Genomic DNA, 17,086 nt, shown 5'->3' with positions numbered 1-17,086 from the left:
ACATAGCTAAAAAATTTAAAACCTGATTTAATAAAAAATAAAAGCAATATACTTTCCTTTCATCTCGAAAATTAAGTACGCGATCACACACTGACTGTGTGAGTGTGTTCATAAAATGGCCAAATTAAAATGTGACTGACAACTATAAATGGTTTCAATCTGTTTTACGGTTTTCTAGTGTTGTGACAATAAAATGACCACCTGCAAGTCATTTACGTCATACTGACTTTGGCTTTGCAGATGAACGCTTTTCAGATAGGCTAATAATAGTATGCCTATTTTAAAAGAAAACTTCAGATGTTTGTTTATTTGTTTGTTGTTGTTGTTGTTGTAAGAAAAACTAAAAGATTATAGCTATTTCAAACTTTCAGGAAAATGTCTGTATGATTATAATGAGAAAACGACTGTTTGTGGTCTACATTGGGGTAAGAAAACATATTACATAACTGATAATATAACACGTGCCCATGTGGTTTTGCACTTCCTCCCTGTTTAAACAGCTCAGTCAGTCCTGATGGTGCGAGAGCTGCAGGATGTAGATGTAACTGCTCCTGCAGATGCTTGCTTTGAATGTGAAGTCTCTCTGCCTGTGGCCAAGGCCCCTACGTGGACCCTGAAAGGGGAGACACTGCATCCTGGTCCTAAAGTTGTGGTGGAGAAAATGGGAACCGTTCACAGGCTCACTCTTAAACAAACATCCACAGATATGTGCGGCATTGTGTGCTTTATCATAGAAAGAGCCAAAAGCACTGCACATCTGCGTGTCATAAGTAAGTCATATATTTTAGACAATATGCATGTTTAAATGTTGCAGAGTTGAAGTTTATATTGTTGTTTATATGCTTTACATATATACTACTATCATTACCTTTACTCTAAATAGGAGACATTTCTGATGCCTATTCTTAGACATAGAGTCTGGACTTGTTTTAATAAGAACTTTATGCTCTGTAATAGCATGGGCCATGTGATTTAAAGTGGTATCCAGTAAAGGTTTATCAAGTGACTGCTGACTTATTGATTTTTTTTTTGTTTTTTCTTGTTTGCAGGTAACCACTGAGAAACAACACATAGGCTAAGCACTTACAGTGCATAATACTCATCTATACATCACTATTTAAATACAAAAACTACCAAATGAAATTATGAAACCATTAAATATCTATTCTTATGTGTTTGAAAGTGAGAGGCGTATAATTTATTTATTTAAAACCTTTAGTGCCATTTTTGCACATTACACCCCACATCTGTTAGTCTACATAATAATTTCTTCAAGTCTTGAATATTGTGCTGTCTAAATTTATGATCAAACAAATTATGCTTTATTAAAAAAAATAAAATAAACGGCACCAGGCCAGATACCCATGTTGTTACGCCTTAAATTTCTTGCACAGTAATTTGGTATTTAATATTGAAATGTGTGTACTACTGTATATCCTTGTATAGATATCCTTTGTGTTGTTTTTTATTATTCTTGTTTCGTGGGATGCAGATTAAAGTGAGGTTAAGGCATGTAATTAAAATGTGCAGGGCCAAAGATGATCAAAAGAGGGTTTGGGACGGTAACTTCATATGTAACAAATACACTGAGTTCAAGAATACAGCCATTTTATGAATTAGGGAAACATTTACAAATAAATGGAAAAGCTTTTTAGAGTTTTAGTTGTTTTGTTTCTGTTCTATTCAAAAGGTAGCCTATTTCACAGTTCTTGCCTTCTACTGAACTATCCAAATGAAGTGCTGCAATTTTCCCTTGTTTATCAAGATCTTTCAATAAAATTTGAAAACAAATTTTCTTGAGGAGTGTTCAATCACATTGATTTTTTTCTTTTTTTCTTTTTCTTTGAACAGTCAATACAACCCTGAAAAATACATCTTTCTTTTTGTGGATACAATACATTTTTTCGTTTATTTATTTATACATTTATTTATTTCCACAAAGAAATAAATGTGAAAATAAAATATTGTGGACAAATACATATATAAATGTGGAAATAAATAAATGTATAAATACATTTAAAAAATAAATGAATGTGGAAAAAATACAATTATTCGTAAATAATGAAATAAAAGTATAAATAATAATGTATTTGTGTTTCTTTTTACATTTCTTTGTATATTTATTTTGATTATGTATTTATTTATTTTTGTTTTTTATATTTCTCTGTATGTTTATTTATTTATTTACTATTTTGGCAGACACTCTATATAAAACGAGAATCAGCATTGATTCATGGCTTTTCTGCGCAACTGAAGAATTTGAAATGTTGTAAAAGCGATGGGGAGACGCCATTTTATTACTCAACAAGTGAGTAAGGTATTTTATTGAACTGATTGATTGTCATATGTAGCTCTCTAACAGAATTCATTGTAAAGTGAAGGGCCATATTCATCCACACAGTCATGCAGAGCAGAAACTCAACCAAAACAATGTTCTTCTGCAAAATGCAGGTTTTTTTGTTGTTTTTTTAATGGCTAGAGGGCCAAAAGTTAACTCTGTATTTCCCCCAAAATGTTGACTTAGTTTTGATGCCTTCGTCATTTTAAGTGATATATCCCACCTTCACACTGACTTACAATTAATTTAAATGTAGGCTATTCATTTTAGTTAAAGACTGTTTGCATAGGGCATTTCTTCATGGTTATTGTATATAATTTCTCAGTAAGGCTAACTTAGGTGGAGCCGATTGTTTGCCGTTTTATCCGCGATTGAAACAATGCGAGATTACATGTGACATTATACATTTCAGTGAGTTTAACTGTACATGCCTTCTTCCGATGTTCATTTATGTTTATTTTACCCTGTAACAACTAACGTTAGTAGGCCTAGCCTAGTAAAAAGTAGGCCTGGAGATGTGCGGTTCAAGCGCGCTGCCGGTTCACTTGATCTGAGCTGCTACAGCGATCTGTCACGCCATATTGAAAGCGCCAAAACGATATGTATTGTTTGAATTTCGTAATACAACTTTAAATATATGAAACCTGAGGCATTTTGTGATTTAGCGTATTGTCCGTGTCCTCTTTGCTCCGTGATGTTTTTTCACTGCATGAGAAAATGGACGTGTGGTGCGAGAGTTGGCAGCCCTTATTGTCGTGTGTCTTTGAAAATACATAAAATAGCAAAATAAATATTAATATATTTATATTGTTAAATACACCACAGAAAACTTTTTTTAGGCTACTATTTTGCTTTAGCTGCTTTAGTGTCATTGTACAACAGCGATCATGATGGGACACAGAAGTTCACGAGTAGGCTACAACCGTTCATGGATAGCGAGCAGGTTCACGACCTCCATCACCGTGACCGCACACCAGGCTCAAACCCCAGCAGCAGCAGTAGCAGCACGGCGGAGAAACATCTTCCTCATCGGCTTGACGAGAAGAAGCCTGAGGGAGAGGTTGAGGGAGAGCAGCTTCCCATCTCTTGTTTGAAGAGGAAGAAAAAGAAAGAGGGCGACTTCAACTTCTTTAAGAGCTCTCTCTTTTAAATGGAAGAAAGAATCCCCCCAAAACAAGAGCTCAGATCAGGGTGAGATGATGAAGGATCAAGAGACGGAAACATCCAGGAGAAGTAGCCTACCGACGGTAAATGACAACCATGTTATGAGAATATATATTTAATATCCTACATGAAAAAGTCGCTACATAATTTACACCTAAATGAGTAACAGGAACTTTTCTGCCCATGTAGGATGGTTTTAAACAGACTTTTGTTCTCTCTCTCTCTAATAAAATAATGAAGTAACCTCAAAAGTGTAAAAAATATTAATATTATACTTTGTACTTTAAAAATCAGTAGGTGAACAAATAGTAATTTACTTTAATATCAAAGAATCGCTGTTCCTAATAAATATTTTTTTGTACTTGACCAGAACTGGACTGCTAGCTAGTGCTGATATTCTCCTCTTTAGATCAAAAGTCTCTACAGTCCATCTTTAGATCTGTAGAGGTCATTGATCTGGAGGAACCTCCTGTCAATGATCCTGAAGTCCTTCCCGCTGCTGAGCCTCTGGTGCAAGAAGAGCTTCAAACTCGTCTGACAGCAGGTGAAACGTCTCCTCTCCGTAACGAAATGAACATGAGACCACCTGAGGGTGAGTTTCCTGCAACAATAAATCTCACAATATCTGCAAAGCACCACTAAACATCGTCTTTTTCTCTTCACCTTTTAACAGACGACATTTGCTGCCGATATGCAATTGGCCGTAAGCTGGGGCAAGGTGGATTTGCTGCCGTCTATCTATGAAGGCACTCGTTTGGCGGATGGCCAGAAGGTTTGACTTTTTATTTTTTTTATTTACCACAACTAGTTTAGCAAATAGTTTTTTGATCTGAATTATTTCTCATTCTTTGATATCTCACTTTATCCTGTGCAAGACATCTTACTGTATCATATATTCACTGTTTAGGGCTCTTCTTGACCTGTTAGGATTTCAATTCTTGCTTGGAATTTATGATATGACCTCTACACACAATAATTGCTTTTTGTTTTGTCCATCAGGTGACAGTGAAATTTATCCGAAAGGCGAAACACATGGAATGTATCAGCATTGTGAGTAGGCTATAAGTGATTTTATCAGCAGACAAACTTGAGTTAAAAATCCCTATTTAAAACCATCTGACATCATATAATGTATATGATCATCCCTGATCATCCCAAACCCCTTCCCAAAGAAGTCGCTCTGACAATCCTGGCCAGTAAAAAAGGTCCAGCGATGGACATTATCAAGATGCTGGACTGGCAGGACCAGCAGAACTTCTACGTCATGGTCCTCGAGCGTTTCTAGCACTACATGGATGTGTTTGACTTTGTGAAAAGCAAAGGTGGTAACATTGAAGAGAAGTTTGCGCGGCACATCATGTGGTCGGCAACACCTAGCCGCTGATGCGTGCTGTCGCCGTGGAGTTTACCATGGCGACATCAAATTACAGAACCTGCTGATAAATGTTAAGAACCGTGACGTCACACTCATTGACTTTGGATGCAGCGATCTCCTGACAGAATCTGCCTTCACGAGATACTGTGGTGTGTATTAGTTCTCAAAACTCCTGTGAATGAGTTAATTCAACACTCGTATGCCAATGCTGTGGTAGACTTACACATCGGACAAACACTCTTTCCTCCAGGCACAGTTATGTACTGCCCTTCCGAGTACAGAATGAACGGCGAGTTTCATGGAAAGCTGGCGACTGTCTGGTCTCTGGGGATCCTCTTGTTCAGAATGCTGTGTGGATACTTTCCAGATAGTTTCGACTTCTACAGGACCAGTATGAACACCTGGTTCAAACCCGCTTGACAGAAGGTGATTTGATTACTTCAAGTAGGCTACAATTATAATGCAAAACTTCATATATAGGCTTTATAGGAGATGGTTGTATAGATAATGCAGGAATTTGTCCCGGGTGTTTGACCTGAAGATCTTACAGCTTAGAATAGTGAAAGGAGAGCGGATGTAAAGTTTATGGTAATAATCAGACATCTCTCCATCTTTCTCACAGAATGCTGCAATTTTTATCTGCTCCCTTCTGCAGCAGAAGCCAGTGTTAGCTTGATCTGTACAGGATTATTCAACACAAATGGTTTTAGGTACTGAGCCATGAGCTAAAAACAATTTAAGATGTATTTTGAAAATCTCACCTGTTCTAAGTGTAATGAATTTAGCACCCTTATTTCTGTTTTTTTGTTCCAGGTGTAAAACCGGTCACAGCAACTCTGGAGAATATTGAACTCTATGTAGTTTCCTGGAGCTCTTTACATGAAAAAGCCACTTCATAATTTACACCTAAAAATGAGAAACTGGAACTTTTCTCACCTGTTCTAAGTGTAATGAATTTATGCAATACAACTCATTTGTGTGTGATTTGTTCCAGGTGTAAGACAGTCACTCCAGAAGTGTCATGTGTTCAGCTGTGTGTCAGGCGGACTGAATCCACTGGCCTCTCCATCATCCGCTTTAGACTCTTGCATCTTGGCATGAAGCAGCAACATTAGCATCTGGCACTATTGCTTTCAGAAGGATGTGAAAATAAATAATTGTACTGTTGTAAATAATTTGAGAGTTGAGTTCCTCTGAACAGCCGCAGAGGTTTCTGTCGGAGCTTCACAGAGATCTACTGTCAAGTCAAAAAAAAGTTATCAGACATGATGTTACCATACGGTGCCTTCAGCTTGAGTAAAATTTTATATTTTACATTCCATATTCACAGAATGAAAGACATGGTTTTGCTGGCAACATGTAATTAATCATAATTGAGCAATTAAAAAAGAAGTTAGAAGTTCAAGAGAGAAAAATGAAAATTGACATTGCACTCTTTAAATTGAAACTTAAATAATCGAAATAAACCTAAAATTATCGGGACAGCAGCATGTGTCCAAATTTTAATCTTAACCGTTCTATTTCATCAGATACGATCTGTAAACAGGGCTTTAAGTGTAAAATACAGAACTTGTCCTTTAAACCTGAATAAATGTTTTTACTTTTTCAAGTAAAAAGACTTATTATTTAATTCTATACATAAAATCTTTTATAAAAGATTAAGAGAATGATTTTATTTTACAGATGTTAAATGTGATTGATGATTTAGCAATATTGGTCATACATAATAATACAATTATTTTTTACAAACTTTGGGGAGGCTGTTAATTAATATCTTCTCCTATGCATAATAGAGATGATGAATATGTTTCGTAAAAGTGTTTTGTTTCTTTTCTCCAACATTGCACATTTTGTATGTTTCCCTAATCAAACACAGTTGATTCTGGTCATCAGCTCATTAGTAGAGAGTGGGTGTCAGACAAAGGCCCTGTCCCAAATGAAAAGCAAAGCCCTCGTGGTCTCAGTGCAGGTTCGGCAGTAGTGTGCATTTAGGGCGTAATAGGGGTCACTCGTGAGCACCGTTCTGAAACCTACAATGACAAATGGGACACCCTATGGTCTTGTCAAGTGCACATGAAGTGTGCTATTTCGGACAGGGCCAAAGGAGACGTTCAAAATGTGCAGTTTGTTGCTTAGCAATTCATTGTGAATCTTTAGACAATTATTTTACATGGCAATTCACCAAAATGTATAAATTGGGGAGAATAAGTGGGAAAGAGCCCGTCAAATGCAGCTGTCTCTGATTGATAGATAAACAAACGAAAAGATTTTGTTCTTGTTGTTTTATTCGATTTTTGTCACGACTCAATATCGAGTCATTTTGATATATACATGGGGCACAACAGGGCTAAAGCTGCACCGCTGTGAAAGGAGCATTGATTTTATTCTCCTCTAAACCACTAGATGGCACAAAATTTGCCTCATAAAATATTATATTAATCATTTCATATAATAAAATGTATCTATTGTTACTACTGTAATGCCATATTACATTTTTTATGGGATCTCCTTCAAAGCTTCCAGATTCTATCATTTCTAAATATTTATTTTAATATATATGTATTAAACAAAAAATAAATTTCCTTTATTTATTAAAATAAACAGAAAATAGTACAAACTTTGCTGAAGTGATTGATTTGAAAAAGTATTAGATATTATGCAAAACATATTACTTTAGCTAAAGTGTTTGTATCATTAATGGGTTCCTTTTTTTTACCTCCAGAGAGCAAGGCCCTCCTCGCCACCTCGCACATTTATATGATTCACTTTAATCATTTATTTTCCCACAAAACCTTTTGATCCATCAATGTTCTTTTAAAACATAGGACTAGATATTTTCTGAAATCATACTGAAAAGCGCATGTTCTATTTAGCCCCATTATTACTCTACATGTTAATTTTTCTCAAAAAAATAAAAAAAATTAATCTTTCTCAAATAATGTCGTAAACTATACAGAGAACCCTGTCAAGATGATACTGTTATTAAAGGTTAATTAACAACTGTTAACAGCCTAATAGTACTTTTATAATAATAATAATAATGTTATAATACTAACTTTTTAATGTAAAAATAATGAATATGTAAAATAGTCCTTTTGTTGCAAAATGCTCCTCTCTAGAATTCATTTTTCTTGCTAAATACAGTTTATGGCCACTGAATGGCTTTTCTGAGGTAAATGTAACCTTACATGACATTAACTTTCAAATAAAGGCGATACGTTTTCAATTCTAGTCTTCATTTATCTTAACACCCAGTGTACCTATAAAAGGATAGGCTGCAGAGCGTATTGAAATAGGCTATGAGAAAACTGACTGCTTACTCATGGCAGATCATTAAAGTAAAACAATTTACAAAGCTACATTAAGCCTTGAAGTCTAACCATCATCACATTTAGCATTACATGTTTCTGATTCAACAGTTACACATTAGGAGAAGTGCATTTGCGGCCTCTCTCATGCATCTGTGAGAATATTAGAAAGAAGGCGTATCATTGAAAACAAGCACTACTGTACACATAAGACTGTATTACTTCTGAAAAACATGGACCTGGGTTGGTCCAGTTGCATAAGCAGACAAGTGTGAGAAATCCTACTGAGATTGATGATTAGTTAGACCTCGGAGAATGTACCACGTCAGGCATGCGATTCAGTATACATGACTGTATCATCAGTTTCAAATGTTGAAAGACACTATGTACCCAGTAAATATAGGCTGATCTTCACTGAAGTTTCATGTGTTTTTGTTTTCATGATATTAGAAACAGGAAAGTGGATCTTAATGAAACTTGGTAACACTTTGCAATACAAGGTCCAATTAGTTCAAGTGTATCCTCTGATTTTCAACCCTCATTGTACTGATACAATGTCAGTAGTATATGTAAATCAACAATGTTTACTCTTTCTCCATGTTATCTGAACTGAGAAATGTGTGTTTATTTGTCAGCAAAAGTCTGCCGGATAATTGATTTAAAAAACCTATTACTAAATGTTGAAATCAACATTAACCACTTTTAATAAATGCATTAGAAGTATTTATCATAGCTACTTCAAGTTAACTAATAACTCATGGAACCTTATTGTAAAGTGTTGCTGGAAAATTTTGAAATACTGACATTGAGTATTTTAATTTTTCTGTTAATTGGTTTTAAAAGGTAAAAAATACCTTTTAATGGCTTTTTTGATTAATGATGATTTATGTTCAATAGTTTAACTTGTTTGTAGAAGACAACCCAAATAACTTAATACACAAACCATGTTACTGTGCATCAAATACTATTGGAAATAATCCCAGAATAAAATACAGGGTGAGATTCAAGTACAAAAGGGAGGGGAGATGAATTGTGCTTTTTAAGAATCAAATATTCAACACTCAGGCTGCTCTTTAAGCTTTTATGAATAACAAAATCTTTTTTTTTTTTTTTGCATGGCACAGCACTATTTTCATTAATATCACAAATATAGAAAGATGGCAAGTGTTCCGCCATCCCCAAATCTATTTTAAAAGTCAAACACTGAAAAATGGACAAAACACAAGTATTAAAAACCATAACATCATCTTTCCACTCTCTCCCGTACACATGAACATCATCACCATTGTGTCGAAAACATCAACATTGGCACTTGCAGAACAATCAACTCAGATAGTGCTGAGCAAGTATGCGATCCCCATGAGGAAAACCATCCATATTAAATGGCACAACTAACAAGAAGGCACGTCAACTGCACATTAACCGGGGCTCTCCAGTCCACGTTACAGCATGCTCACGCCAATGCCCAAATCACTTTCTCAATAACCACCTAACAGCTTTAGTGATCTAATGGAGAGTTAAGGCATTACAAGTCGTTTCCACTGACAAATCATGGTTTGATTCCAGTATTCTTTACTTGTTTTGATTAATATAAACACACAAATGGCATACTGTTATGAATTTAGAACTACACAGTATCAGACAAACTGATTTTGTAAATAAGACCACTTTTGATATTGTCTGACAAAAATTTGCTACAGTAATTTTAAGGCCACATTGAAGGACCTCGCATTAGACACAATAAAGCATACTGTATACAATTCAAAAGGTGCATTAGCTTAACCTTCAGAGTGAAAACGGGCCGTGCGACAACAGGTGCTGGGCCAATTTCCCTTTCTTACAATTGTTGCTTTGTGAAACTTGAATTTCAAGTGTCCATCATGACTCTTTTTCATGTTTGATTTAGAAATAAAAAAAATGGAGAAGAAATAAAACATGATTTTTGAAAAATAAAAGGGCCAATGAATGCTTGTGTGAGAGTCCAATAAACTTGTCTAGATAAAAAAAGACAGCATATTATTCCATTTGATTGCCATTTATGGTTTTGTCCTCGCTTGAGATCTTGAGGTAAACTCATTTAACACAGGGAATGAGGGAAGCTTAACTCAAGATATAAACTCAAGGAGAGGAAGTCATTTTCTTAAAACACAAATCTTCTCAAATCACCCACCGAAGAGGATAATCAACTTGATTCATTTTAACAGGGTTTCCCTCAACAATGAAAATGAAAGAGTTGCAAAGAAGGAAAGACGCATCTTTAGGTGAATCTCTCCGAAACCGAGCCTACGCCACATTTACCCCTGAACGCAAATGAAAAATAAATACCAAATAATATTTGCATAAAGAAAACGGCCATATTGTATGACATTGTGAAATTATGTTTTTCCCTCGTTATTGCCATGATGCATCTGGACATTTTACTTTTTGAACATTTTCTTTTTTGTGATTTCCATTATCATTCACAATGGTGATTTTCATTAGATTTCCATAACTGTAATAGAGTACTTTTAGCATAAACAATAAGCATTAAAGGCAGTACAACAAATACAACCATAACATATAAATACAATATAATTTAAATATATTATCATATTTGTTTGTTTACACATTACAGTAAATATAACTTTGCATTTTTTGCATCATGGCGGGAATGTGCTTCGTTGTCAAAATATTATCACAAACGAAAAAAGAAAAGAAAAAAAAAGAAAAATATCTTTGCTTTCCTTAAGCAAAATATCATTTTTTATTTCTATTATTTGACTTCAGGGTAAAATATGGTGTTGTCCGCTTTCCTGAGATTCACCCATTTGAGTGTTAAAACAATGAGCTTGTTATTTTATGCTTTGTAATGGACAAAGCAGTCCTTCACAGTTCTGTCATTCTCCTTCTTTTCTCGATCAAACATCATGTGAATGGAATTCTGGGTAGGTGACGAGGACTGAGCTAGTGGCTGGTCCTGTTAGGGGGAAGCAGTGGTGTGCTCCGAGCCCAGCAGCCTCCATGGCCCCATAGTGACAGCTGCCCTTAGTGTCCACTAGCTAGTAGTCCTCTGCTGCTTGAGCACAGTGTAGACATTATCCACTTTACTCAGTCTCTCGAAGAAAGGGATGAGATCCAGCAGCTCTGTGTCAGACATGTCATCAAACCAGGAGGCAACAGGAACCTAAACATGACAGAGAAGAGCATGTTAAAAAACAATATGAATGTTGGGACAAAGCATCAAACCATTGACTAATAAACTTCAGCAGGTTAAGCACTGTACGGACTATATCCTCAGACCCAAAGCAGTTATAGGTGCAAAAAAAACAAAGAAAGACAGTAACGTACAGCATTGTCTGGGTGGAAGATGTAGGAGGCTGGCGAGTTGTCCACAATGATGACTTTGTTGAGATCCCTGCCTAGACGGCTTAGGTCCTTGACGTAATTTCCACGGTGGAACACACAAGATTCTCGGAAAAGACGGCTTCGGAAAGCTCCCCACTTGTCCAGCAGATCCGAGACAGGATCGGCATACTAGAAAAACAGAATCACATTAATGTGATGGATACAGTTAGACAGAGGAGGGGAAAAGTGCCACGCATCAACAAAAATCAAATTAACTCCTACGTAAAATGCAAGGATCACACAAATGAACCAATGACTACTGAAATTCCATGTCAAATTCGTGAGTAGGCTACTGTATGGAAGTAAAATAATGTCAAATGTTTTTTTTAAATAAAAAGCCTGTTGAATTGCACTACTTGAAAAAAAAATATGCATTGCATTAACCATGCTTGCATTTTAATGCATTGTATTTTTAGTGCTTACATTTTTATGGGATGAAATTCAACATGGTTGAATATTTAAGCTGTGAATATTTCAATTAAAAACATTTCAAACACCTTTTCATTATTAAAAATTCAATAATCCATATTCACCTTTCATATTTCACTTCCAAAATATTCAAACTGTTTAAAAATACAACCAATAATATTCAACAGGCAATTTTCGGTCCATTTTATTTCGCTTTGCAAATTCGCTTCCACAAATTCAGTGGTTCAAATTCGACAGTAAATTCAACATTGACGTCCAGGAACTGCAGGAAAAGCAGTAGATTGCCGAGCACACTCTCCATCTGCTGTTAGTCTACCTCACCATCAGATGGTGCAAAAGCGCGTGTTGAAGACCAGCAACAGTTAGAACAAGTCATTCATTCATAAAACTCATTTACAGCAATGTAAGTGTATTTGTGATTATTATGACGGCTGTTTTATGTTAAATTCAGTGTCTTCACGGTTACTTTTCCTGTATAGCCTACATGCATCTTTCTCTACCGTGAACGAGATTATAATGTTATTCCCCGATGCGGATATACAGATCCAATGTTACATTTTTGAGGTTGACATATATTTCTCTTGGTTGTTTAGTTGCCTTAACTTTATATTGTGGCGATGTGCTGCATGCAGGCCATTAGGGTTTCCCTCAATACTTCAGGATTCCCCTGCTGGACATATACAACGCTTAACGTAGCTTAATGGACTACAGTGATGTAAAAGACCAAACTCGCAGGCAAGCAGATGGACTCAGAATAACGCGCAAAGCTTAATGCTGAGCGTTTCCCAGTGATAGATTGGCATACAGATGGCTTGATGTTGGACATTCGCACGTTTAGGGACCGTCTCTAAAGTGTATACGACTTTGGTATACACGTTTCTAACTCCGATAGCATTTGAATAGAACGACTTACAGTCATAAAACCTACTGTAAAGTGTTCATTTAGTGTCAGGCATAATGCGCACCCTTTGGATTTTTGATATTTATTCAAATAAATGTAAGTTTGCTATTGAAGTTAGAAACGTGTATGCCAATGTTGTATGCAACTTTAGAGACGGTCCCTAAATGTGCGAATGTCCAATGTCAAGCCAATTTTTACATTTAGTCATTTAGCAGACGCTTTTATCCAAAGCGATTTACAGTTAAACTAACAATAGGAGGACAATATGCAAGTGCTGTGACAGTTTAAGCTAATGCAATACACGTATGCATACTATATATATATATGTATGTGTTGATTTTATGCCAGTATATCACGAAACGCTCAGCATGAAACTTTGCGCGTTAAGTTCATATTCTTAGTCCATCTTCTTGCCTGTAGCCTATATAATAGCCTACAGCCTACTTCCCTAATAAGGTGCAAGATTGGTCTTTCATATCACTATCAACGGAAGGGAAATCCTTGAGTATGAGGTATTGAGGGAAACCGATTATAATCCTGTTCATGGTAGAGAAAGCTGATGACATGTAGAATACACAGGGAAAGTAACAATGAAGTTATTGAATGAAACATAAACACAGCTTTTGTGTGTTTATCATCTTTTCCGCATCTACTGACACAGATAATCATTTTCATTTTATGAATGAATGTCTTCGTCAACAACAAGCGCTTTTGCACCATCTGATGGTGAGGTAGACTAACAGCAGATGGAGAGTATGCTCGGCAATCTACTGCTTTTCCTGCAGTTCCTGGACGTCAATGTTGAATTTACTGTCGAATTTGAACCACTGAATTTGTGGAAGCGAATTTGCAAAGCGAAATAAAATGGACCGAAAATTGCCTGTTGAATATTATTTTTAAACAGTTTGAATATTTTGGAAGTGAAATATGAAAGGTGAATATGGATTATTGAATTTTTAATAATGAAAAGGTGTTTGAAATGTTTTTAATTGAAATATTCACAGCTTAAATATTCAACCATGTTGAATTTCATCCCATAAAAATGTAAGCACTAAAAATACAATGCATTAAAATGCAAGCATGGTTAATGCAATGCCTATTTTTTTTTCAAGTAGTGCAATTCAACAGGCTTTTTATTTCAAAAAACATTTGACATTATTTTACTTCCATACTACTGGATTAAGAAATTGTCATTCATTTAAGCAGTCCTATTTAATTATATTTTGTTATTATATTTTATCTGGGTAGTAATTTATTACATGTTATCTGAATCGTTTACATCAACAATACATATCGTCACATTTTAAAATCGCGATATAGACACGCACGCATACATTATTATATGAATATATATTAGTGCTGTCAGCGTTAATGTGTGCGATTCATTTCAAAATCCTTAACATTAAGGCAAATAAATTGCAAAAGAACTTGAAGCTGTGTCATTAATGTAATTTACGTCACGCAGTTAGATGATCTAGAAGTCGGGAGTTTATCACACTGAGCATCCACAAGCACCTGTAACCCTGATAGAAGGACATTTCCTTCTAACACTTTAACCTGATTCTGATTCTCTGTTTGTGATCAGACCATTTTAACCAAGTAAACTCTAGGAAAAGTTTTCAGTGATCCAGTAATCCAATTTGTTCAAAATGTCAGTCCAAAGCAGCGCTAATGTAAAGGCCAAGCTGATTATATCAGAGACTCACATTGCGTTTTTAGTGAATTATTCATTCCAGCATGTGCTTTGCTTTAAAACACAAGCTCTGTCATATTCTGTGATTTGTTTCTAAAGAGCGCAATTTTGGTGACGTACAGTAAAGCGTGTGAGAGTCTGTTATATTGATGCATAAACAACAAATCGTGTATGTGCGCTCTCGATCACTGATCACACACTGCATTTATGTACAGACACATTTCAGTACATTTGCGTTGTTTCCACACACACCAAGGATAATGTTTGACTTGTCATGTGCAAGTTGCTGTGTTTAGTAGTCGTAGGTTTACGCAGTCAAGTCAAGGTGGTTGATTTAGGAGTTTTTGGCCTCTCCATGTGGTCCTGTTCGGTATCGCAGCTTGACTCGTCTAAACTGATAACAAGCTCTTTGTTGTTACTCTGTCTGTACACATACTATACACTGTGAATTCTGTAAAGTTTTTTTTTTCATAGGTGCTTTGGTGTGCATAAATGTATTATAATAGAAATGTATGGACTCCTTATATCATTTGGTTATTTGGTGTCTTTTTGGAGTCTCCAATGTGTCCTTGAAGCTTGCAGAAAATACAGTTTTGTGAGAATCGCCATTCAATCTGATTGTTTACTTTGCTGGATATAGGAAATGATGACAAAATGAATGTGTTAAACAAGATAAATGGAGTATACTTATTTTCACGATAAGTGTGCGATTAATCGCGATTAATCATAACAAAAGTGTGCTTAAACCACACTATGTGTGTGGTTTTTAATGACTTTTTAAGATTTTATTTTATTCACCAACTATCATGAAAACAGACCAAAAAAAAAAAATCTGATGCAATGGCACGACTAAATAAATCTTATCTGAAAACAGACACCAAAGTTGGCACACACACAGTTATTTATCTTTTTACAGGTTTGAAAGTCCATTTTAAAATAACTGGATGTTTTCCATAACCGTGCGAACACTGTAACCTTCTATAAAACTGATACAAGCAGCAAGTGATGTTAAATCCTATTTCATATCAAAGTTAATGCTGAATACCTTGCATAGTGCAAAAATCATTTTGCATTTCTTACCTTGGCTAAGCTTGCAGTGAATAACACACACTCGAACAGTTCCCCCATCCGTTTGAGAAACTCGTCAACATGAGGTCTCTTCAACACATACACCTACATTCAGAAGGCAGACAAAGGGAGGAGGGGGGGGGGCGGTTAAAATGTGTCATTACTTCAAAGTTTTAAATTCACAGCTAGAAAAAAAATAAAAAAGAGCACACGAGAAAAGATGGCACTAAACCAGGTCACATTCATAAAGCTAAGATTTATTACTGAACAAATAAGATTTATATTAGCCTGCATCTTGATGCTTCATATAACGATGAGCTTTATGTGACCGTAGAACTATAAACCCAGTTTTAAGAGCAGCAATAAAACGGGTTGTTTTACTCCAACAACTAGGTCAGCCAAGCTTGTTTATGAAGCTGGTGGTCTCATTCCTGAACCAAGTCATCCCGAATAGGCTTTCCTGACATCCCAAGCCTATCCTGGATTACTTGAAACAGGCCTAAGCCTTGTTTGTCAGACACATTCAGTCTCCTGGTGTAACTGGTGTTGGCCTTTAAAGGACCAAAGCATCGTACTGTCATAGCTTGAGAGAGCAGGAGACTCGCTCTGAAGAGAGATTGATGGGGCCAATGCCTTCTCAGAAGCCAGTCAGTGTTTCTCCATTTCGTCAGGATACAGAAATAGCCACCTGCTGCTCTGACCCATCAGCCAAGATGGCAACGATACTGTCAGGTTGCACACCCGTGTTAAGCGGCAATAGGTAAACAGAGGAGAAAACACGGTGCGACAGCAGACAGACAAATAATAGCGGTCACAGGCATGATTATGACAAAGGCATAACTGATGATTATTTTTCTTGATATTGTAATCACAATTGTTTATTTTAAAGAATAGAAATGATTATTCCATGTGGAGAAAAAGCAATATTCTTTATGCATGTAACACAGGAAGCAGCCAACGGAAAAACAGAGAACAGAAGTGAAACATTACACATTCGTCATATTAGGACCAATGCTGACAGTCCTTTAGACCTATTTACACAGCTCTGAGTCACCACTGCATTCATGCGGTTAAAGGGCTGTGATTGGCTACAATTCTCAACCAGGGCGAAAACATGTAAATACATCAATTTGATCAAACACTAATCCATGGAACAAACAGGGCAGCAAAAGGGTTCTAGGGGGTCTGTTGAAAATGTAAAAAAGAAAAAGAAAAATCCTTTTCAGGATTGGAAAGATAACTATACAGCTGCTCTCGATCTTGAACAATATTTATCATGGAAATCATTGTACAAATAAATTTGTTGTGAAAAAAAGAATTATTTTCAAGTATACACATCTAACATTAACAGTGGTTAGCAAAAAAAGATGCACTTGATATAAAACACAATATTTTGTGCTTTTATAATATACAATAATTTACTTTG

At 35.8% G+C, this 17,086-nt stretch overlaps 2 protein-coding genes and 1 long non-coding RNA gene across 14 annotated transcripts in view; 2 read left to right on the top strand and 1 right to left on the bottom strand.

Annotated features, from left to right (window-relative positions):
- The window catches only part of obsl1b (obscurin like cytoskeletal adaptor 1b), a 32,569-nt gene extending 30,774 nt beyond the window's left edge, over positions 1-1,795 (top strand). For all 11 annotated transcript variants that reach the window (XM_082176651.1, XM_082176646.1, XM_082176649.1 and 8 more), the window contains 2 exons: positions 501-770; positions 1,050-1,795. In XM_082176651.1, the coding sequence (XP_082032777.1) occupies positions 501-770; positions 1,050-1,060 (281 nt within the window). In that variant the 3' untranslated portion in view covers positions 1,061-1,795. The remainder of the gene's footprint in view (positions 1-500; positions 771-1,049) is intronic.
- Positions 1,796-3,205: 1,410 nt separating this feature from the next.
- Positions 3,206-5,297, top strand: LOC309503896. Its single transcript, XR_014207924.1, has 5 exons — positions 3,206-4,094; positions 4,176-4,274; positions 4,502-4,552; positions 4,675-5,026; positions 5,128-5,297. It is a non-coding gene; the product is annotated as an uncharacterized lncRNA (long non-coding RNA).
- Positions 5,298-9,252: 3,955 nt separating this feature from the next.
- The window catches only part of ctdsp1 (CTD (carboxy-terminal domain, RNA polymerase II, polypeptide A) small phosphatase 1), a 28,391-nt gene continuing 20,557 nt past the window's right edge, over positions 9,253-17,086 (bottom strand). For both annotated transcript variants that reach the window (XM_082175735.1, XM_082175734.1), the window contains 3 exons: positions 15,673-15,765; positions 11,513-11,698; positions 9,253-11,348 (listed from right to left, as the gene is read on the bottom strand). In XM_082175735.1, coding sequence (XP_082031861.1) covers positions 11,220-11,348; positions 11,513-11,698; positions 15,673-15,765 — 408 coding nt within the window. In that variant the 3' untranslated portion in view covers positions 9,253-11,219. The remainder of the gene's footprint in view (positions 11,349-11,512; positions 11,699-15,672; positions 15,766-17,086) is intronic.

The sequence above is a fragment of the Leuciscus leuciscus genome (genome assembly GCF_965113295.1).
Source record: "Leuciscus leuciscus genome assembly, chromosome: 7".
NCBI classification, from domain to species: domain Eukaryota; kingdom Metazoa; phylum Chordata; class Actinopteri; order Cypriniformes; family Leuciscidae; genus Leuciscus; species Leuciscus leuciscus.
The sequence above is the reverse complement of the archived record's forward strand: the minus strand, read 5'-3'. Positions and strand labels throughout refer to the sequence as shown.